This window comes from Falco cherrug, chromosome 8 (assembly GCF_023634085.1).
Source record: "Falco cherrug isolate bFalChe1 chromosome 8, bFalChe1.pri, whole genome shotgun sequence".
NCBI lineage: Eukaryota > Metazoa > Chordata > Aves > Falconiformes > Falconidae > Falco > Falco cherrug.
The window spans coordinates 58,677,046-58,700,405 of NC_073704.1; the positions used below are offsets into that span (position 1 = coordinate 58,677,046).

Sequence of the window (23,360 nt, forward strand, 5' to 3'; positions counted from 1 at the left end):
GGCTATCAGCCTTGTAGGTACAAAGCAAGGAAGGATTTGGAGCACCCAGAGCATAGGTGTGTGCTCTAACCACAAGGCTGTCCATGTCCCCAGTGCACTCTGAGCTGCTGGGCTAGCACCTCTGGGCAGGGGGGTTCAGCACACCATGACACAGCTAGGGGCACCAGGAGGAGAGCAGGGCTGTTGCCCTGCATTGCAGTGCAGGGTGAACAAAGCCATGCTTGTCACCCACGCCATCTCACATGAGTGAGGTCCCCAGACACCAACGCTAGCCTGAGGGAACAACAGGGCATGAAGGAGCAGCTGGTGCTAACTGGCCAGGAGGGTCTCCCCTTCCCAGAGAGATGCTCTAGCCAGCAGGTACCGCCAGGGCTTAGATGCCTGAAAGGTTATGTGCCAGCAGCCTTCAGCATCTCAAGGGGGCCTTTAGTTTTATCTGTTCCTGCTGGTATCAGCCAGAGCACAGACACCACCGCCCGTGGCTCCTGGGGAGCCCTGCCAGCTCCTCCAGTCCTCCTGCAGTTTGTGTGCTGGCTGGGGCAAAGGGTGGTGGTAAAGGAGGAGTCGGGTTTACCTGGGCAAGGCAGGGAAGGGAGCATCCTCAGGGCACTGCAGGCAGCGGTACAGCCTGTCAGGAGCATCTCGGAGAGGCTCAGCCTGCATCTCTACCTGCAGCTGTGCTGCAAGGGCTCCTCTCTCTGTGGGGCAGCACGGGGGGAGGGTTTGAGGGGACAGCAAGCTGCCTCTCCCCAGCTCCCTGCGCCAGCTTGGCTCCTGCCCCACAGATGCTCCTTGCAAAGCCCTGGTCAGCACTTTTCCCTTTAAGCACGTCCTGGGGGGCAAACACCCCACCTTGGCTTTTGCAGAGAGAGTCAGGGATGGGTGTTTCCCAACCACGACCAGGGAAAGGGGTGATCTGGTGCAGGCAGAGGTGGCCGGCAGCAGGACCAGACAGTGAGGCAGCAGGGTACGCTGCACCACAGCATTCACGAGGAAACCGGGGCGGGGGGGAAGCGGAAGGGGGTGAAATTTCCGCAGTTGAAGCGCAATCACCATTACTGCCTTACACTGCATGCATCACCGCTGCTGGCATACAGCCCCTGCACACATCGGTGGAGCTTTTCTGCTGAGTGACCCCCTTCCCCACACCCTGCCGGGGCACTTCTGCAGGCGGCATCGGGTGCCCCTGAACCGTGGGCACCCAAAACTGAGGGGCTGAGGTGTGGCAAGGGTGGGAGTGCAGCCCTGACCCCCATGTCACAGCAGGCGGGGACTCTGGAGGGCTCGTGAGCGGTGACGTCTTGCTGGGAGGCAACAGCTGCACGCCAAGGACGAGCACACGGCCACAAGAACGCGGCCGGCTGTTCCTGCGAGCGCACCCAGACAGGCCTCGGTGCTGCTTGTAAGTGTGAGCTGGTGTGCGGGGGGACCGTGCTGGTGGGCAAAGCCACCGCGGTGGCATGCGACATGGGAAGAAAGCTCTGGCTGGGCAGTGAGCCGTGCAAGTGGAGGCTCCCTCCAAGGGGGGGCTGCAGGGGGGATCCTTGGTTGGTTGGTTTGTTGTGTGGGGTTTTTTTGTTTGTTTTTTTTAAAATGAAAAATCCTTCCTTTTTAACACAAGCCTGGGGGGGTGCAGTGCCGGTGGGTGCTTTTTCGGGTGGGCGCTGGCGTTGCTGCGGGGCCCATGGGTGTGCCCCAGCCAGGATGCGCCTTTGTTCCTGCTCCGGTGCTGCGGCAGCCGCAGAAATGCCCATCCCACCGTGCAGGGGTCCAGGCTGGGCTCGGTGGAGAAGATCCCCCTCGGTTCGGCATCCCACCGAGTTTTGTACAGGCAAAGGCACTGCAGGACAGCCCAGAGGCACAGAGCTCTACAAGGGAAGGGGGACTTTGGGGACCTCCCTGGCTTCACAGGGAGGACAGACGCTGCCTTAAGCCAGCAAAGCTCCCTTTCCGCCCTGCGAGGAAGACAACGGGGGTGCTGGGTGTGTCGTGGCCTCCGCCGCAGGCAGCTGTGCTGGGGGAGCCCTGCCAGGCAGCAGGCTGCAAAAATAGCTGCCTGGGGTGAAACCCCTGAGCCCAAAGCTGTGGTGGGGCCATGGAGAGGCTGGCGGGGTGCATGCTGCTGGGGGAACAGACATTTTTTGGCAAGGGTGGGTCGTTTTGCAAAGGGAATGGGCGGTAAACATCATTTAGGGTTTCTCATGGTGCTTTCCATCCTTGCAGCCCCATAACCCAAACCTCTCCATTGTTTTCGGGGGGCAGGTATAGCCCTGTGCTGGGGCTCTGCAGCCTCCAGGTTTCACCACCTGCCCCATGGATGCTGTGTGTTTGCCTGGGCATCCTCCCCGGCTGGCCTGCTGGCAAGGCAAGAGCTGGGGCCATTCCCCCAGCCTCTGCAGAGGTGCCAGCAGCAGTGGGGGACAGGGACAGGACACTGCAGGGGCAGGCTGGGGACTGGGTGTGGCCGTCAAGTCTCCACCACTGCTGAGATGAGTTGGGTGGTCTCAGCCCAGCTGCTGCATGCATGGAGTGAGGCAGGAGGGGCTAGCCACGCGGGGCTTTCTCCATTCCCTGGAGGGTAAGCAGCTTCACGTACCGGCTCCTGAGTGGCATTAAAAGGCTGCATAGGCCAGGGACCAGGATCCCCTGGTGCCCACCCAGCACCCGGCTGCAGTGCAGCCCCGCTGCGCACAGGGCACACGGGGGCTCTCTCCCAGCCAGGAGCCGTGGGGAAGGGTGGCTGAGGCTTGCAGCCTCCCCAGCTGAAAAGGGAAGGGGAGGCAAAGGCAGCTCTGGTCTTCTGCAAAACTTCCTCCCCTCGGCAAGGATGCCCGCAGGTGTCAGGCTTCCTGCACCCGAGTGGGGTGACCCAGCCACCCCAATGGCCGCGGGGCTGGCTCTCCCCCTCCATGGGTGCTCTTGTAGGGATGCAGGGCCAAGCAAGGGAAGTTCCTGTGATTTTTCCCTTGTGCACTCCACAGCATTAAACCGAGCTCTGCCGGGGACAGAAATCCCCCTCCCAGGGTGGCCCTGCTGTGTCTTGAGTCTTCCTGCAACGTGTCTCGGAGGGAGGGTGAGCGCTGGCAAGGAGGGGGCTGTGCCTCATGGCTGGAGTTCAGCTGACGCTCAGCGGTTTGTTCGTGGCTGGGCTCCATTTTCCAGCTGTTTCTCTCCCTCCATCAGCTTTCTCAGAGCAAATGGTGCTGTCTGGGACTTTCTCTGGGTGGGTGGGGAGAGCCCACGCTGCAGTGGGTTGCAGCTATAAATGGTGCTGGTGTTAGAAAACAACCTGCGAGTTACCCTGGAAACCCGACTGTGTTTCCTGGGCTCCGCTGCGTGCGTGGGACTGATGGCAGCCTTGATTCAGTGCATGGAAACCCAGATAAAAGCTGGTGGCATCTTGCAGCGGCTGCCCAGACCCAGCACCATGTGGCAATCGGGCATCCCCAGCAGCTGCTGAAGTTGGGATGGCCCCAGGACTTGGGGGGCTGCAGGGGGAGCAGAGGAAGTATTGTGGGGTGCAGTGAGGAGGGCCAGCCCTGCAGAGGATGGTCGGTCCATTTCCACATATTCAGCACTTTCTTCACCTCACAGTTTTTCTCGGTGCTGGCAGGAAGCTGCACAGGGGCCCATCTCCACTGTCCTTGGTCCATGGGGTCCCCAACTTGGTGCCAGATACCAAAGGACCTCCGCTCTGGTGACTGCAGGGCAGCTGGCAAAGCCCCTCTCCCTGCTCTCCCTGACCCTCCCCAGCAGCCCCGGCCACCACCCTCCCGCGGGTCCCGCACCCACAGCGATGGCTGGCAGCAGCACCCGGGGCAGGGAGCAAAGCCTCCCTCAACGCAGCCCACAGAAAGGGGGATTTGGTTCATGTCAGCTTTTCTGTTCCCTCCTGCAGCTCCTTCTTGCCCTCGGTCCAGTGATTTCCAGCTTGGGAAGCCATGGCGCCCAAAGGAAAGGTAAGGGTGACCCACACACGGTGAGGATGGGTACTGGGGGTGCTGCAGGGCACCCCAGAGGCAGCTTCTCCATTGTACCGCAAGGATGGCGGTGACGCGCACGGAGCACAATGCTGCCCGGAGCCTGTTTACATTCCTGCCTCTCCAGCCAGCCTGTCTGGATGTGATGCAGATGGGAGAAATGCTGGGCCGGGAAGCAGGAAGAGCAAGGAGCAAAAATCCAGATGCTTTTGGGACCACAGTGGAATGGGGGAGGGAATCAGGGCTGTGGGAAGGGGAGGAGAAGAGGCGTTGCACTGAGGATTTGGGCTTTCGCTGGGGAGAAATTCTGCCTGAGCCCACTGCAAGGCATGCAGCCCTGCTTCAGCTTCTCCCTGCCCCCAGCCTGGATTTCTTCCCCCTCCAAGCAGGGGCTGGTGCAATGTGGCAGCTGGGTGAGCAGGTGCTCCCTGGCAGCCAGGAAAACATCTCTGCCTGGGTGGAAAACCCTGCCTCGGTGGCCAGCTGTAGCTGGCGGGGTGCAGCCTGCCAGCAGGGTGCTAGGCAGCGGAGGACTCCAAGCCCAGACTCCCTCCTCCACTGCCTGGGACCAGGCTGTGTTTTCCATTCCCTGGAGAAACCAAGTAACCATTGCCTCAAGCCCCATTACCTGCAGCTTCCTGCCACCGAGGGAGTTGTTGCCTCTGGGTGGGGAAACTGAGGCACAGCGCAGGTGAGCATCACCTCCGCAGTGGTCCAGGACCCCAGGCAGACATGCTGTGGGAGAGAGCAAAGCCATGCTGGGAATTTGCTTCTACCCTTCCAGCCCCAGCCTGGTGTATTTTTAGCTGGGAGGTCCCAGGCAGGCCGGGATGACTCAGAGGCTGGAGGAGGGGAGGCGGGAGGCCCCCAGCAGCTGAAGCAGGGAATGGAAAGGGGGATGGGTATGTGATTTGAGCTCAGCAAGCAGGATGCTCTTTCTCTCCTGAGTGATGTTTCTGCACCTCGCTGGGGCTTGTCCCCACGAGAGTGCCTGGAGTGGAGAGTGCCTGGAGTGGAGCGTGAGGCGATGCGCAGCACTGAGCTCCTGCCTGTTTTCCTTGCCCCTGCCATGGCAGCACTGTGGCAAGGTTGGCAGCTCATGCTTCAGTGGCTCCGCAGGCAGGAACACAGCCCTGCTTCTCCCTGTTTCACCAGGGCCAACAGCTTGTCTCCCCATCACCGCTCATGCAACCCCAGCACCCTGCAGCCACCCTTGCCCCTCCTGCTGCTCCTAGACATCTCCTTTATCTTGCAACTTCTTATTTACATCTCTGCCAGGCGTATGTGTGGGCAGCAGCTTGCACTGAGCCAGGAGGGTCCAGGAGCTGCCGGGAAGCAGGGCTAAATCCAGCTCTCCCGATGAATCACCTGCAATATGATCTGTCCCCATGCCTGCCCAGCTCCCTCGAAGGGCAGCGTCTCCTCTTGCCTGACCTGGTCCCCACCGTGTGGAACACCAGTGCCAACAGCTCCTCCCAAGAAGACCTGTGGCGTATGCCCAGCCTGGACTAGTTTCTCTCTGGAAAATGGGGATACAGAGGCCAGTTTCTTTCTGAAGGTGCTGGGTGAGATGTTCAGGGGAGCTGTTGTGGCGTGAGGTTGCGATGGGACCCAGGGAAGCAGTAGGTATGGGGCTGCCCCATGTCCATCGCCTCGGGTTCATTCCTGGAGGCACTTGTTGCATCAGGGACACTGGTGCTGCCTGCCTGATGCCCATCTGCTCTGGGGACATGCTGGCTGTAGATGCTGATGCTGGCAACAGCCCTGGGCCCTCAAGCAGCTCCCAGGGATCTTACACAAGCCCTACAGCAGATCTTGAGCGAGTGATCCCAGGGAGGTGCACATACCTGGTTGGCACAGGGTACTAGCAGAGCCAAGGGAGGATGCTCAGTTTCCCAGGGCACTGACACAGCTGTGAGCCCAGCCTGGCTCCCAGCCCTCCTGCTGCCCAGCGACACCGCTAAGGCAATACTGCCGTTCAGCTCCTCCCGCTCCGTGCCTCCAGCAGGGCTTCATCCAGGTTCCTTACGTGGGGCTGGGCTGGTTTCACATCTGCTTCCACCCAGGGTTTGTGCTGATCTCAATCAGAGTCCGGCCCCAGGCTCCCCTCGGGTGAATTCCCCTGGGCAAAGCTGACCTGAGGAGGGGAAGCCCAGTCCCTGCTTTTTCCTGAGGTCTCTGGCAGTGTCAGTCCTGGGCTCCCCGCTGTTCAGCCTGGAGGAGCAGAGGAACAGACAGAAGTGGATCATGCCAACCCACAGGATTTCTCCAGGATCTCTACTTTGACCCCTTGGACCAGCCTGGGCCCTGCAGGAGTGCACACTGGGGCAGGACAAGCTGTTGGCAGCTCTGGTGCTTCTCAGTGCTTTCCACTTAGCAGCCCACGATGATTTTGTGCCTGTAAATTTGTCTCCTCACTTGGAGGCCATGCAGAGCCCAGCCATCCTCAGCATCCAGAGGGTTTTGCAACAAGCGGTGGGAAATGACTTCATTATTCTCAGTCCACTCCTGATAACTGTCTTTAGCCCAGCTGCACTGCAGGGGGATCACCGTGGTCCTTGGGTGCTTTCCCCTGCATTCAGGGTGTTCAACCCTCCTGTGAGGTCTCCCCTTTTCCTGCCAGCCCCCTCTAAGATGGTGCTGGAAACTGAAAGAGCTGAAGGAACTTGCCTTCAACCCCTCCGGCTCTTGCTGGCGCAGTGGGGAGGATTGTATCCAGCTTAAACACGGGGCACAAGCAGCGAACAGTGATGCCAGCAAGATATGAGGTGGGAGGCTGTGTCGGTATCGGTACTCCGGTGAGCCAGCACACAAACAATTTACACAGCGGGAAGAACAAACAGGAAAGGGGACAACTGAGAAGAACAAGCGTTTATGTCTGAGGCTGAGCTTTGGCTTCAGGCAGCCCAGGTGGGAATGGATCTTGCCTCCATCCTGCTCAGCTTCAACTTCTCCTTCCCGCAACCCACAGAGGCTGCGCCTTCCCCTTTCACCTTCTGAACTCCTTTCCCCTAGGTCTACAGGGGGGCGGTGAAGGATTTCCCAGGCTTCGATGCCAGCCAGGATGCAGAGGCCTTGTACAATGCCATGAAGGGATTTGGTATGGATGCTCCTCTGGACTGTCACCCCAGGGCCACCCTGATGTCCCCTATTCCTTCAGCTACCCTTGCATGGCTGGGCACCCTGCAACACCTCCTCCCTCAGCTGCCTGTCTGCTTTAGCAGCATGGCAGGACCTCTCCTGGTTCCCCTTTCCTCCCTGGAGCCATCTTGGCTCTGCTTCTTCTCCTGGCCCTGAGCTGGAAGCAGCTTTGGGCATGGCAGGAAGGCTACTACAAGCCCAGCCATGGCAAGTGACACCCAGCCATGGGGCTAAGCATGACTCCTGGCTCTCCCTGCAGGCAGCGACAAGGAGGCCATCCTTGACCTCATCACATCCAGAAGCAACAAGCAGCGAGTGGAGATCTGCCAAGCCTACAAGTCCCTCTATGGGAAGGTAATGGCAGAAACGCTCCCTGCTCCGTGCCCCCACTGCAGACACAGGTGGCCATAGCTGCCACCAACCAGCCCACGCAGGGACCCACTGCTCCCTAGACCCATTCAGAGACGCTGTGGAGCAAAGGGTCCCCCAGACCCTTTTTCCCTCCCCATCAGGACCTCATCGCAGACCTCAAGTATGAGCTGACAGGGAAGTTTGAGCGGCTGATCGTGAGCCTGATGCGGCCCCCAGCTTACGGCGATGCCAAGGAGATCAAAGATGCCATTGCGGTAAGGGGTGGGCAGCCCCCCCCCCAGGGCCCCTCCAAGGACACCCCAGTTGGTCCCACTGCTCATGGGGCTGCATCTCTGCCCGCAGGGCATTGGCACAGATGAGAAGTGCCTCATCGAGATCCTCGCCTCTCGCACCAACCAGGAGATCCATGATCTGGTGGCTGCCTACAAAGATGGTAAGGGCTAGGGAAGAGCACGGGATGCCCTGTGTCCCCTTGGGCCGGGGCAAGGGGCAGAGGTGAGGGGATCCAGCTCTCAAGGCCCTGACCTCTTCCTCTTCCACCAGCCTATGAGAGAGACCTGGAGGCTGACATTGTTGGAGACACATCTGGCCACTTCAAGAAGATGCTCGTTGTTCTGCTTCAGGTTTGACCATCTGTCCAGTGTCTGTAGGAGGCAGATGCCTGCATGCAGCAGGGCTGAGCCCATCTCTGTCCCACAGGGCAGCAGGGAGGAGGACGACGTGGTGAGTGAGGACCTGGTGGAGCAGGATGCCAAGGTGAGGCTTGGCAGGTCACTGGGATGGGTGGCATCAGGGCAGGGACAGGGCTGGTGGCACTGGGACCAGCTGCATTTAGACCTCAAAAAGTCAGGTGGGTGCCAAGGGTACCCATGCTTGGGCAGAGCCCCACATGACCAGCACCCTGACTCGGGCTCTGCCACCTTCCCCATCCCACAAGGACCTACTGGAAGCTGGTGAGCTGAAATGGGGCACGGATGAGGCCCAGTTCATCTACATCCTTGGCCGGCGAAGCAAGCAGCACCTCCGCCTGGGTAAGCATCTCCTACGAGCTCAGGGTTGGGCTTGAAGGCATGTTAGCAGCTTCTCCAGGCATCATCTCACTCTTGTCCTGCAGTCTTTGACGAATACCTAAAGATTTCCGGGAAGCCGATCGAGAGGAGCATCCGGGCAGAGCTCTCTGGTGACTTCGAGAAGCTGATGCTGGCTGTGGGTAAGTCAGTCCCTGCATGGGGAGTGCTGTGAAAACATGCCGCTGGCCTTGCTGGGGTGCGAGGGCTCAGTGCAAGAGGCAGTGGGGTTGGGGTTGCAGTTGTACCCAGTTTTAGGGAATGCAGGGAGGCTCGTTCGGGGCAGGTGGGGATGCTGAATGCAGTGCCCAAGGGGCATGGGTGCTCAGAGACTGGGGGCACTGGTGAAGCCGGGTGCCAGCATCCCTCACCACAACGCAATTTCCCCACAGTGAAATGCATCAGAAGCACGGCAGAGTATTTTGCTGAAAGGCTCTACAAGGCCATGAAGGTGAGTGGATCATCCCTTCCCCAGGAGGTCCCCTGCAGTGTTGCGGGGAGCTGGCCAGAGGAGGGACCCCCTTGTGCCATGGGGCACTGTTGGAGAGCAGGGTGACACATGTCCATGAAGATAAGACCTATGTGACCTGGGGTCTCTGCTCTTCCCTCCAAAGGAGTTATTCCTTCAGACCCAGGGCTGGGTAGAAATCTGATAGAGGGTCTTAAACGGGATGGGCTGAGCAGTGTCGCTTGGCCAGCCTAGGCTTGATGCAGGGGCTCCTCCATTGCAGGGGTTGGGCACAAGAGACAACACGCTGATCCGCATCATGGTGTCCCGCAGCGAGATCGACATGCTGGACATCCGGGAGGTGTTCAGGACCAAGTATGAGAAATCTCTCTACAACATGATAAAGGTAAGTGCTGGGGATGCCCGGTCCTGCTCCGAGCAGCTGCTAGTGCTGCCTCCCTTGTGATGCCAGCGCCTGTGGGAGGGCTGAGCCCCCTCCCCAGCCACCCTGCGCTGGGTGTCCATCTCTGAGGACAAGGCGTGCCATGCACCCATCCCATGGCACTGCCTTGATCCTCCCTGCCATATGGTTCTCCATCTCCTTCTGTCTTTCCAGGAGGACACCTCTGGGGAGTACAAGAAAGCCCTGCTGAAGCTGTGCGGAGGTGACGATGAGTAAGACCACCTGTCACACCCTGTTTGTCCCTCCTCAGCCCCTTTGTGCTGGGTACAAACCTCCAGGTCAGAGCCTGGTGGAGCACCTGAACCAGCAGTACCTGCAGTGACAGTGGTTTGGTATGGGGGCCCTGCAGCCCCTCTGCATGGCCAGCTACAATGCCATGGTCCCTTCTTGGCGTGTGGCAGCCCTGCAGGGCAGAGACAAACACCTGGAAGGAGGATGCTCTGGTGGGGGCAATTGGGATTTACCACCTGCTTCCCCCCGTTCCCACCCAGCTCCACAGCAAGCACCCAGCTCCTGCCCACCTGCCCCCGTGCCTGGCACCCGGCGGGTACAAAATGCCCCTCATGGAGGTGCAGGATGGGGCTCAAGGGTGGCTGCTGGCAGGGTGCGGGACCCCCATGGCTCACTGTCCCCTGTCCTTGCCCTCCCATTGCAGTGCCGCAGGTGAGTTCTTCCCCGAGGCGGCGCAGGTGGCCTATCGGATGTGGGAGCTTAGTGCGGTGGCCAAAGTAGAGGTCAGCACCCCTTGTACCCCCTCTCTGCTCCCTGCCAGCTTGAGACCCCTTGCTGCTCTTCTCTGCCGTGGGGCACGGCCAGCTCCGCACCCCTGCTCTGCCTCTTGCTCCACGGCTTCTCTCAACACCGTCCTCTGGTTTGGGGGCATGAGGTTGGTGGGATGTAATGCTGGCAGGGCTGGCCGCCCCCCATGGGCTCCACTAATCCCCTCTTCTCTCTGAGGCCTCCCTCCCTCGAGGTGCAGGCCCTGCATGTCTGTGCAACATGTCAGGTGCAGCCCTGGCGCCGGTGCCTGCTGGAGACCTGCTGCTCCCGGGGGCAGCACCCTCACGCCAGGGCTGGCGAGGACACGGCTGTGCTGTGGGGAGCCAGCACCCTGCATGCAGCTGGAAGCACCCACAAAAGGGTGCTTTGGGATGTGTAGAAAAGACACGCTGTGTGCATGGGGAGGATGGAGGCGTGCTGGGAGCTGTAATGACGAAGGAGGGTAGAATTACGGGGCAGGAGCGGGCAGCCTTTCAGCGACTCCTCTTCTGGCTCTCAGCTGATATGGCCTGTCCCGGCACTAGGGGAGGCGGGTGTAACACTGAGCAGGACACCAAGACTCCAGGGACTGTCTGTTGCTGTCTTCTCCCTCCTCTCTGCTAGCCTGGCTATGGTTTGCCCCTCGGTGGAGGGGGTGACAGTGGTGGGGACGTCCTCACTGAGCCCCAGGTGCTTGCACTAACACACAACCTGCTTTGGCCTCGGCTTGCCGGGTGGCACCTTCCCTCTCTCCCTCTCTCTCCATCCCTCCCTCCATCCCACCCAGCTTGGGGATGAACCCAAACCCCTCTGTGTATCCACAGCTGCGAGGAACTGTGCAGCCCGCAGCGGGCTTCAACGATGACGGTGATGCACAGGTGCTGCGGAAGGCGATGAAGGGCCTGGGTAAGTCAGGGCCATGCACCCAGCCCCTTCCTGCTGCTCCTCAACAGCTCCTGGGGCAGAAAAGCCACCCTGGCCCATGCAGGGCTCCATGAAAGCCCTAGGAGGAACAAAGAGATGGCTTTGGAGCTGTGGGAGCTTTCCCTTCCCCACCTCCCCAGTTTGTGGGGGTGGGGTGGTGACGTGCCCACAGTCAGGGGTTACGTGGTGTGGCTCTGCTGGCCGCCTTGGCTCTCTCCAGCATCACTGCTGTCATTGCAGGCACGGATGAAGGGGCCATCATCGAGGTGGTGACGCAGAGGAGCAACGCTCAGAGGCAGCAGATCATAAAGGCTTACAAGGCTCACTATGGCAGGGTACTGCTGGGCCCCCCTCCCACCCTGCTCCCTCCTTCTGCCTGCATCCTGCCCCCTGCCACGCAGAGTTGTGCCCCTTGCTGAAAGAAATCCTGCCCAGGGAGCGGTGGGCAGCCAGGGCACCCCGATTTGCCCTGGCATGACTCCCCAGTGGAAGCCTGAGTTGTAAAAGCAGCATCCTGCTCTGGATGCCCCACCAGCCTGAGGGGAGGGTGTCCCTTCCCCCTTGCTTGCCCCATCCTCAGTCTCACACAGAGGACTCCAGGGCCAGGATCTCCCCAGAGCTGCCCTCCAAAATGTGACCTTAAACTGCTCCAAGGATCTTCCCAGATGTCTCCTGTTTTCTCCCCGGTGTTGCCTCGGCTGGTCCGTCCCTGCAGAAGGAGCCAGGGACTGAACCCTCAAATACTTTTGCAGGACCTGATGGCAGACCTGAAATCTGAGCTGTCAGGCAGCTTGGCCAAGCTGATCCTCGGGCTCATGCTGACACCGGCGCAGTACGATGCCAAGCAGCTGAGGAAGGCTGTGGAGGTAACTGCCACACTAGTAGTACCGGCTTCAGCACGTGAGGGCAAGGCAGTTTTCACTGGGGTTGTACCCACAGTGCCTGGGGCTGTGAGTGCACCCCAGGTTCACTTGCCCCCCGGCTCTCATCTCCTATGTAGAAGAAAAGCAAAGCAGAAAGCACCAGGACAAAAACCTGGTTTGCACTTGAGACCTGCTGGGAGCTGGATTTGGCCTCTTTGCAGCCCAGCATGCTCTAACCAGCTGATACACAAAGCCTCTCCGGGAGGCCTCCTGCTGCTTTACAGAGCATCCCCACTTCGCAGTGGGAGCAGTGCCCTGCTAGGTGCCGGCAGCCACAGGAGACCCAGGGCAGGGGTAAACCAGTGGCGTGCACTACTATCCACCCATCACACCACTTGGGACCCCAGTAGCACTTGGATGCGTTTATGCTGGTTCCTACCAGCCCTCGGGGCCATCCTCTGGACATGGACTTTTGGCACCTGGTAGCCCTGGGGTTAGAGCAGCCCCTCCTTGCCCAGCACTGGTGGGGGCGATGCTGCTGTGTCCCCATCCAGCACTGGCACCCGCAGCACCCCACCACGCTGCTGTCTTTCAGGGAGCTGGCACAGATGAGAGCGTCCTCATCGAAATCATGGCCACACGGAACAACCAGGAGATCACAGCTATCAATGAGGCGTATCAGGAAGGTACGGCACAGGAGGGATGTGGGGAGCACCCAGATCCTAGGTACAGACCACCTTCAATGCTGTACAAGGCCCTTTCCAGAGCCCAGGGTACAATTTTTATCTCTGTGTGGGGTCCATGGCTTGATGCTGCGAAGGTCTGTTAGTTCCCTCCAGGCAAGAGCAGCTCTTTCCCAGGACCAACACCTTATTAAAGAGAAGCGGAAACCTGGGATGAGGCTGGCAGGAGTCCTCAAATCCATCCTGTGATTTGATACCCCCAGATCCTGCATTCTCTTTCCCTCCCATCCATGCCCCTTTCTCCCTAAGGAACAAGGGCTGTAAAGTCCAGGTTAAATCCCTAGCCTCTTCTCCCCTAGACAGCCCGTGGTTTTAAACAGATAGCCCTGTGGTTGGTCACCCCCAGCAGAGTGCTGGTCCTGGCCTCTCTCCATGTCACGGTGACATGCCACCAATGTCTCCTCCCCTAAGAGCTCTTTTGCAATGATCCCTTTCCCTCTGGAGCACGTGGAGCAAGAGGCTGTGCTCGTGCCCAGGGCCTTAGAGCTGCTGGGGTGATCCCCTCCTCCCTGGGCCTGAAAAAGGCAGATGGAGGTATCTGCTTCAGCCATACAAAGAGTAGAGGACAGCCACCACCATCTTCGGGCCCCACGGGGCTCACAGACACAACAGGCACTGGTGGGTGGGAAGCACAGCTGCACAGGGCTCAGCCATCCTTCTCCACAGCCTACCACAAGCGCCTGGAAGATGACCTGAGCTCAGACACATCGGGGCATTTCAAGAGGATTCTCGTCTCCCTGGCTCTGGTAAGGGCAGCTCTCACACTGGGGACTGTCCCCTGCCTGCCACAGGCAGTGCTGGGAGTCTGTGAAGATGGTGGCTATGGAGAAGACAAAGCATCATTGCCAGTGCTGCTGGCCCCTGTCTGCTGCCCACTTGGGGCTCTCCCAGGAGATGGCTCTCCCATGGCCAACTCCACGATATTTGTATTGAATCACAGGGCAACCGTGATGAAGGACCAGAGAACCTCACGCAGGCACATGAAGATGCTAAGGTAAGAATCATACTGGCAGTGCTGTTACAGGCTCTGCATAAAAAAAGAAAAAAAAAGGATGTTGCATCCCCTGGTCTGGAAATGGCATCCTCAGGGAAGTAAATGCTGCTGGGGCAGGGTCTCTGTAAGTGCAGGGGGAGATGCAAGGTGAAGTGAGGCCCTTGGAGGTAAAGCTCCCTGGCCTGATTTCTGCTCCCTGGGCTCTGCTGCTCCATGCACAGGGAAGCTGCAAACAGTGAGGGCAGGGAGCTCCCAACTGGGGACTGCATCATTTCTTGTGCAGAGCTGCCACTTTAGGGTCCGGCAACACACATTGATGCTGAAATCTGGCACTGGAGCTTCAAAGGCAGCTTTGGGCTGGTCTGCAGGAGGCACCCATCTCTCTGTGTTGTGCATGGGGCTGCACAAGAAGCCTAAGCTGCTTTTTACCCTGCCAGCATGCCAGAATGCCAGCCCCAGCCCCCAGACCATTGCCTCATCCTTAACTTGGCTGTGGTGGGCCAGGGGAGGGGGAAGGCTGTGCAGCCAGAAATGGTTCAGGGGGCTGCTGGGGCCCCACTGCCTGGCTCAGCTCCCAGTCCCAGGAGACCTGTGACCCCTGGGCAGTGCACCATGGCCTCCTGCTCCTTCAGGCCAAGTCTCTTCCGAAAGGGGCTGGGAAGCTTGGTGCGGGGCCAAACCCAAGCTCTCACTTGGCTGTCCTGCACCAGCAGCGCTTGCTCCAACCGCATGCCAGCAGCACGCAGGCACGCAGCTCTCCCAGCAGGGCTGCTGCCAGCAGAGGGAGAGGACGCTGCGCTGCCTGCACCCTGCCGCATGCACTGCCGCTTGCCTTGACCTGCTGCAAAGAAAGAGAGAGCCAGGGATGACAAACACAGGGACGAGCCAGCCAGGCGGCAGCTGGCCTGGCGCCATGCTCTGTTTTGTTAGCAAAACTGCCCTTCCTGTCCTTGCTCTGCCTGTGCCTCACTGGCGTGAGCCAGCCTGGAGCCAGGCAAGGATGCTCCCCACGGAGCAACAGGCTGGTACCCAAGCCGCAGGGATGGGGGGCTCACTTTGCTTGCCCGAAGACCACCTCCCCACCCCAGGTAGTGGTGCAGAGGCCAAACTGGAGGGGAGGACACAGGTCCTAAGATCAGGTCCACTCCCAGGGAAAGAGGGGAGCTGGGGGCAAGTCATTTTAGGGGATTTTGCTAGGCTTCCCTCGCTTTGTCAGGGAAGGATAAAAGTTGAGCAGCACACTCTTGACCCTGTTGTCTTCCTGTCTCTCTCTTTGCCAGGTTGTTGCTGAGACCCTGGTGAGTGCCTGTCCTTTCGCTCCTCAGCCTTCTGCATGTTTGAGGGGATGCTATGGTCCTCAGGTGCAGGGCCAGGGCTGGGAATAGCAGCCCCACGTACTGGGCTCCTCTGACCACACAGGCTGTGCTCGCTTGCTCAGGGCTCCGGGGTTCTTGCATCAGGATTGGTGGCGGGGGCCAGGTGGGACCGGCACAAGGGCACTTCCCTGCAGCACTGGGCAGGAGAGAGAGAAATCCACCTTCCTGCCCTTGGGGAGGGCTGGAGACCAATCCTGCACACTGCCTGCATGCAGGACCTGTGTTTCTGGCAGCATGGGACTTGGGGCTGGCTTCCCTGGCTCACCAAAAGTGGGAATTGGGGAAGGGGTGACTTCCTACTGCAGTAGCCTAATGGGTGCAATGAGTACAGCTTCCTCGCGGAGCCCTGCAGCAGGGGTGGCAGCCACTTCGCCCGTGGGCAGCGCTGCTGTGGCCCAGAGTGGAGGGTGGCTCCTGTGTCTGGCAGCTCTGAGTTTCCTATTGGTCATCCCCAATACATCCTCCCCAAAGGACATACAAAAAAATAGTCCTACTATTTTTACTTTGTATACTAAAAAAGCAAAGCTTTTTTAATAAAACCTGGAAAACATCCTTTCTCAGAGGTAATGTGTGAGTGTGCAGCTGTGCACCTTCACATCCATGCATAGAAAATAGATTTTTCTTGGCAAAGAAAAAAAAAAGTAAGCTATTTTTCTGCTCATAAGAGGCCACCCTCTTTGCAAGGGGGTGTTCAGCCTGGCTGTCCCAGGAAGAGCTGTATGACATCTTTGTCCCCCTCTGCTATGCCTGTCTCCCTCTTTACTCTTGGTTGCTCTCCCAGAAACTTGCTGATGTCTCCAGCAATGACTCCAGTGACTCCCTGGAGACCCGCTTCCTCAGCATCCTCTGCACCCGCAGCTACCCCCACCTTCGCAGAGGTAGGACCACATTTCTCTACCACTGCTGAACCTTCAGCTGCCACACAAGTGCTTTGATTTGGGCTGGACGGGACTCCTGGGCAGCAGGAGACTGGGGTCTACCAAAGGTCGAGCCTTGTCTCCCCAGCAGTGGTGGGGATGAAGCAATGGGAGGAGATGGCATGCGCAAGCCTGCTTTGGTCCCATCTGGACTAGAAGGCTCCATGGTTGAGGCTCAGGGATGCCCAGGGCTGGGATGGAGTGGCTCAGTGGTGACCCTTTCCTCTCCCCCATCCACAGTGTTTCAGGAGTTCATCAAAATGACCAACCACGACGTGGAGCACGCCATCAGGAAACGGATGTCAGGAGATGTGAGGGATGCCTTCATAGCCATCGGTCAGTGCCCAGTGGGTGCTCCCTTGGGGAAGGGCTCCCCAGAGGGCAGGCACCCCCTCCTCCTGCCTCTGCCAAGGCACCATGATGGCAGATTCCTGCTGCCTTTGGGCTGTGGAGACTCCCAGTGCGGTGTGGGGCTGGGGCATTTATAGGGCATCCTATGGGGCCAAGCCTGCACCAAGGAGGGTCGGAGGGTCTGCAGCTGACCCTGGGTGGCACGGCTCCTTGCTGTGATGTGTTCCCTGGGTGCCACAAGCCAGGAGCCCACTTTCTCTCCCTTCTGTGTGTTGCAGTCCGGAGTGTGAAGAACAAGCCAGCCTTCTTCGCTGACAAGCTCTACAAATCCATGAAGGTACAGACGGGCTCTCCTGGGGCTGAGCTGCGGGAGGGGGCTATGCTGGGCAGACACCCTTTGAGATTCTCTGATTTAACTCTGTAGTGATGGGGTTTGTCCTCTGGACATTCCCAAGGGAGCAGGGCAGGGCTGAGCTCAAACCAATGCTGGCATCAGCTTGCTGGGGTTAGCAGGAGATGCAGCAGGCTTTTCTCTTGCAGCAGCAAGCCCAGCGCGTGTCTAAGGAGAGACTGTAGAATCATAGGATAGTCTGGGCTGGAAGGGACCTTTAAAGGTTTAAAGATCTAGTCCAAACCACCCTGTAAGAGGCAGGGACATCTTCAAGTAGATCAAGTTGTGAAGAGCCCCGTCCAACCTGACCTTGAGAGTTTGCAGGGATGGGGCATCTACCACCTCTCTGGGCAATCTGTGCCAGTGTTTTACCACCTTCATCATAAAAAATGTCTTCCTTGTATCTAGTCTAAATCTACCCTTTTTTAGTTTAAAGCCATTACTCCTTGTCCTATTGCTACAGGTCTGCCCCCATCTTTCTCATAAGCCCCCTTTAAGTTGAAAGGCTGCAATAAGGTCTCCCCGGAGCCTTCTCTAGGCTAAACAACCCCAACTCTCTCAGCCTTTCCTCATAGAAGAGGTGCTCCATCCTTCTGATCATTTTTGTGGTTTGGACTGTGCTGGAGATGGCGGGAGGGTCCCTGAGCCCCAGTCCCTCTGGGGTTATTTGTTTAAGCTCCCCTTTGCAGGGTGCCGGCACGGATGAGAGAACCCTCACCCGGATCATGATTTCCCGGAGCGAGATCGACCTGCTCAACATCCGGGGAGAGTTCGTAGACCTGTTTGACAAATCACTGCACCACATGATTGAGGTGAGGGGACACGGGCATCCCTCCCTGGCTTGTCACCTTGTCTGGCTGAGCCCTGGCCCTGAGCTCCATAGGGACCTGAGCCATGAGCAGTGCCATGAGCAACACCAGGGAGGGGGAACCCGCCCCAGTCAGCCCTGGTGTTGGCAGGTTCGGCTATAGAGATGGGCTGACATCTTCCGCTGCTGCACAGATGCCTGTGGGGTGGCCTGGGCATGGAACTACACTTTCCCCAGTGTCTTGAGCTGGGCTTCCCCAAGGCAGGCATCAGTGGGTGGTTCTCTGACATGGGTCTCCTCCCTCTTGCAGAAGGACACCTCCGGCGACTACCGCAAGGCTCTGCTGGCCCTGTGTGGCGGGGAGGACTAGGCAGCTGCAGGAGCCCCTTCTTTGTGTCTGAGCCAGCACGCACACACCCACTGCCTTGATGTCACTGCAGCTTTGGGGGCTTCAGGGGACGCTCTGTTCCCCGCAGAGGACAACTCACTTTGCGCTGGAAAGCAGCACCGCATTGCAAGCCGGGGGAGTCTTGGGGAGGGGAGCAGAGGGGTCTGGGTAGGGAGATTGGCTGTATCAGTGCAAAATAATTCATACCCAAACATGCCACTAACCCAGGAATTTACCCAGACGGAAAAGACAATTTTAAATCTCATAAATAAAACCTTACTGTTGCTGACCCTGGGCCAAGAGCAGTCGATTTACTGGGGCAGGTTTGGGTGGGACTGAGCCTGTGCTGAGGACTCTCAGTGTCTCCTCACTCCTGCAGGGCAGGAGCCCTGCCCCAGCCCCAGAGAGGGCCCTGGAGACCCTGAAGCCCCTCTGAGCAACACTGCAGGGTCCCCCACTGCTGAGAAAGGGGCTGGAAATGTGCATGGGGTGGCAGCAGTGCAGGGAGTTCACTGAAAGCTTCACTTCATGCCTCTGAAAACCCCCAGCAAGGGTTCGTGCCATTGTGTGGATGATGCTTTTATAAACCATAGATACAAATCAGACTTGATGGCATCCATCCGTCCTTGCATGCGGTTTCCTGTGCTTTCAAGCTGCTGAAGAAGCAGTCGAAAGGCACATGCCATAGAGACTACACCCCCAAACAGTTTATGTTTGCATTTCCCCCAGCACTCAGGCAAAAAGAACTGGAATTTCCAAAAGTGGGAAATTCCAGCACTTTCAATTGTTTCCAAGTCAGAACAAAAAGTCTTGAACACCCAAATCTTCCTCAGAACACAGCTGGGTGAGGAAAGCTTCACCTTCAAAATATCAAAGCATCGTTAGGAATAATAACACAATATTATTATAACACTTCAAAACCAGCTGAGGTTGAGAAGCAGCAACATGTAGAGACAAACCAGGGAAGCTGAAACAACTCACCTGGGTGTTATCCCACTAAAAACTCCCTTGATGCCTTCCTGTAAAACAGCCCCTTGTAGCAAAATCACCTTTCTTGGGGGAAAACAGCCTGGCTGAATCTTTTACACCCTCTCCCACAGAGATTTGGGTTCCTCTGTCTTGCCCCTGTGTGTAAGTAGGATTGAGCATCTCTGTCCAGGCAGCATCTGGGGGGACTGAACCCACCCCACGCCTGCAGCAGCCTTCAGGTCACCTGCTTGGTCAGGAACCTGCTGTAAAGGCTTTGAGCAGATACAGAAGATGTTTTAAAGGGAGGATGTGACTGATCTTCATCTGCCCATCCCTTCCTGCATCTCAGTGCTGCAACTATCAGCTTTGCAGCAGAGGTGTGAGGCTGTCAGAGAGCTGAGCACAGCACAGCAACTGTGGGGAGCAGAGCTGGCCACATCCCCACAGCTGGAAATGGTGCTCTCAGGGACCTGGCTGTAATATCCGAGGAAGTTTTAGTGCTTGGGAAACAGGCTGGCACCCCTGTGAGAGCCAGATTTGGGGCAGTGGAGCTCTGCTCCTCCACAGTTAGCACAGGGCCACAACATAAGAGCCATCACCCCGTCTCCTTGTTGCCAAAACAGATGCCAGCAGCACAGGACCACAAGTGAGACCAGGCAGCCCCTCAGGTCTGGTCCCCAGCCCGGCTCAGGGTGATGCCACCGCCAGGAAGCCCAGCTGACCCCAGCATACCAGTCCCAAGGCCAGGAATTTCCCTGGCATCTGCCACCAGCTACTCCTACAATGAGGACAAGATATCAGTCACAGTGTTCAGGGATAGGGAGGGAGAGCGAGATGGGATTTCCTCCTTGGAGCAACTGTCTCTCCTGGAAAGTCCTGCTGCCGAAAAGCCTTCCTCTTGCCCCAGCACCAGAGTAAGCCATGTCCATCAGCAGCTGCTATAGCTGGAGCAGAAAACAGCCAGTGGCATTTTAACCACTGCAAACACTTAAGCACACTCCATATCCTATTTAAGCACAGGCTATTTCAGCATCCCGCCCACATGGTGCTGGGGCTGGCAGCACACCTGGAGCTGCTCACGGTGGGCTGCCCTGTGAGGGACAACTGCAAACTGGACTGAGCTCAGCAGAGCTGCTCACCCTGAGGGCAATGCTAGGAGGCTGACAGCATCTTGGGAAGCACAACCATGGCCTCTGGGACTCATTCTGCACCTGGGGCATTTTCTCCCCATTTTTCACCCTGATGCTTTCTTGCAGAGGTTGATGAATTTTCAGCCAGCTCCTCTTCGGAGACCTGCTCCTGTTTGGTGTCATGCATCACGGTAAAGGCATCTCTCACTGCCAACCTAATTAAACCCCTGCTGCCTTCCTGTGCTGGTAGAGCCTGAGGACTCTGCACCAGGCCCAGAGAAACGGGACCCTCTGGTTAAAAGCAGCCATAAGGAGGCAGCGCTGGGCAGCGTGTTGCTTTAGAAGGAATCCAAGTGAACCAAGAGAAGCCTGAGACCAGCAGCACCAAGACAGGCTGTGGACCCTGGGACACAGGGAAGCACAGAGGAGTGGGAGAAACCCAGTAAGAAGAACACAGAAGCAGCAGCCAGGTTACACGTGACTTGTCACTTTGCCAAAGGATTTGGGACAGAGTGAGCGTAATCTGCAGCTGAATGAGGAACACTAAGTCTAGAAAGGAGAAAGAGCATGTTTGGCCAAAGCCAAGGCTGAGGAAGGAAGAACACTTGTTTTGTTTAAAGCCCAAATCACTCCCTAGCAATTTTTGTTAACTGACAGTAAATTAAATATAAATTCCCTGAGTGAGGACTGTTTTGCCCATGAAACCCCCTATACATGGGCAGACCCTTCAGGCAAAGCAGCTTCATCCCTGTAAGCGTCCCAGTCTCTAGAGAAAATATACTTCATAGCACCACTCTCCCGGAACACCTTCACTCTATCTGCCGGCTCCAACTCGCCCAATCTGAGGGCAATTGGTGAGAAATCTCATGCCTAGCCTCTGAAGGTAAGTGGTTCAAAGAAGGCAGGGAAAGAAAAGGGGAGGACAAACCAATGGGCACAAAAAAGGGGAAGAATTAGACAGGCTGTGAGCAAAGTAAGGACTGGAGGCAGGTCTGCGCTGGCCACACACGCATCAGCCCTCAGGGCTGCTGGCAGGGTCTGGGATTTACACACCAGCACCTGGCACACGGCTGTTTTGCACGTTGACCAGCAATGTCAGGGGCAACAACTCACTTCCAGGCAAAGCCGACACCAGATTTCACCAGTTGCGACATCCAGAAAACCCCACGAGCCCATGTTTGGTGTGCAGAGGGTCAGACCTCTCCCTCTGAGTCAGCTCCAGGGGCCACTGCAGATCCTCTTTACTACCAGACCCTGGGAGGAGCCACATACGTTGCAGAGAGTGTGGGGTGTTGATCTTGGTCCTTGGCCCAACACTGCAATATCAGCAAGCCACTTCCATCCCACCAACCATCCTCCCCTTCCCCCAGAGGGGGAAAAACCCAGTCTTGGGAGCCAGCAGAAGTTTCTTCTCCAGTTCTTCCTCTTCCCAAGCCAAAGGAGGAAGAAGCAGCCTTGCCCCTCACATCCATGAGCTGCTCACTGGGCAGCCTGTTCCCCACAGTGGGCTAAGGCTGGGAAAAGGGCTGAGCCTACAAGAGCTGCTCTCCCCACACCGTCACCCCTGGAGCCAGCTTTCCAGGGCATGACAACTACTGATGAGCCCTTTTCCCGGGCATTGCAACTGGAAGAGACATGGCCTGGGGACAGAGGTAGAGGAGAAATCTCCTCTGTGCCTGTTGCTGATCTTGCAAATTGGGACTCCAGATAATTCAAAGCACACAAGGAAATCCTCTGAGCACTCCCAGATCCAGTTCTCACAGCTCTTGGCACATCCACTGTGGAACTGCACCGGGTCGCACCATAACCCATCCCCTGCTGACTGTGGAGGAGGGAGGCGGAGGATGCTGAGGCAGTGGAGGAAGTCAGGAGGTGGTGATCTCCTGCAAAGCAGGTGATGCTGAGCCTTGCCTCACATGCCGAAGGCAGAGGGAGAAGGGAGCTCTCATTCAGTGAGAGGATAAGCCCAGCAAAGCAAAAGCCGCCCAGCAGCCCTGGAGAGCCACTGCAGAACTGCAACTCCATGCGAAGGCAAGGTGCTGCGGGAGGTCTGGGGGAGTGAGGCTGCTCCCCAGCACCTCCCTTTTCCATCCATCTGCCAATCCCTCACCTACCCTGATCCCTTCCACGTTCCCTCCCCTGCCTCTCCTTGCCCTCCATCCCAGAGCCCTCCCATCCTGCCAGGTTAATTTGAGTTCCTGATTTGCATAGACAGCAGATCACAATGTTCTGGAAATCCCCTCTTGTGGCCAGAGCTTCCTCCCCACTCTCACAGTGTCACTGTCGGCCTTCTGCTTCCCTTCACCGGAGCACCGGGACACATTCAATCCATGCAGCACCAGCAGCAGCTCCCAGCAAAACCCACTGCTGATGCCAAGAGGCACCCATCAGCACCACCCAACAGCCCCTTGCAGAGCTAATCCCACGAGCAGCCCCAGGGTGACGTGCCAAACCAGCTGCACCCATCACCTGCTCTGCAGCTGCCCCTCTGCTCCTGCCGTGCTCTAGGACCAGCTCCTCGGGACAGCTGCCCATGAAAGCCCGGCCCTGGCTGGGCCCATCTCCACATCAGGGTTCAAATGCACCCTGTTCACCCTGCCACACTGAGGACAGGTGAATTTCCCGGCTGCCTCAGACTACTGGGCCACTTCCAGTCGGGATTCGCACCACTGGACATGGAGAAGGTCCACCTTGCTCACCTCTGAGTGAGGTCATCCCAAAGGAAGGTAGACCTAATCCGAAACAAGCAGGAGCAGAGGGCAGGAGAGCTCCGCCACCCTCACCCACGGCCTGCGCTCCTTCTTACCCCGTTTCCTGCAGCACGGCCACAAACATGGAAGCAATCAAGGGTGCCTTCACGTGAACAAGCCTCCACTGAAGGTGCTGAACCCAATCCTCCACGCCAAAAAAAAACCCCTAGTACATAAAAGTGTCAGCTATGAACACGTCGTCACAGCCACGCAGGCATGCTCATGAATCACAGCTGCCATCAGGTGAGTTTTCTCCCCTGGGAGCACAGCGGGACCAAAGGTATGAGGAAGGACTAACAGGACCTTTGGTTTTCATAGTAAAGTTTGTCCTGGCATTTGGGCCAGCCCTAGCTGGCAATTTCAGGTAGAAACACAAAGAGCAGCTGGCTGGAGAGGTGGAGAGGCATTGGGTGAGAGCACACCACCAACTGACCACCTCCACGGGTAGCCAGGGTACAGGCAGGCCCCAGACCCCACAGCTCCTCACCCCTCCTGCCAAGCACCCACGCTCCTACCACCCAAAGCA

General features: G+C 57.9%; 1 protein-coding gene across 2 annotated transcripts; it reads left to right on the forward strand.

Annotated features, from left to right (window-relative positions):
- Positions 1 to 955: 955 nt before the first annotated feature.
- On the forward strand, positions 956 to 18,274 carry ANXA6 (annexin A6). Of its 2 annotated transcripts, XM_014281041.3 has the most exons (26): positions 956 to 1,402; positions 3,899 to 3,959; positions 6,996 to 7,080; positions 7,381 to 7,475; positions 7,634 to 7,747; positions 7,836 to 7,926; positions 8,037 to 8,116; positions 8,193 to 8,249; positions 8,431 to 8,524; positions 8,608 to 8,703; positions 8,953 to 9,011; positions 9,292 to 9,414; positions 9,625 to 9,683; positions 10,127 to 10,205; positions 11,055 to 11,136; positions 11,395 to 11,489; positions 11,907 to 12,020; positions 12,613 to 12,703; positions 13,427 to 13,506; positions 13,701 to 13,754; positions 15,035 to 15,052; positions 15,912 to 16,008; positions 16,288 to 16,383; positions 16,677 to 16,735; positions 17,479 to 17,601; positions 17,908 to 18,274. In XM_014281041.3, the coding sequence occupies exons 2-26, from the start codon at positions 3,942 to 3,944 to the stop codon at positions 17,965 to 17,967; spliced, it is 2,019 nt and encodes a 672-aa protein (XP_014136516.2). In that variant the 5' UTR covers positions 956 to 1,402; positions 3,899 to 3,941; the 3' UTR covers positions 17,968 to 18,274. The 2 variants fall into 2 exon arrangements, with proteins under 2 accessions (XP_014136516.2, XP_055574946.1); XM_055718971.1 differs by lacking the exon at positions 15,035 to 15,052.
- The last annotated feature ends 5,086 nt before the right edge of the window (positions 18,275 to 23,360 follow it).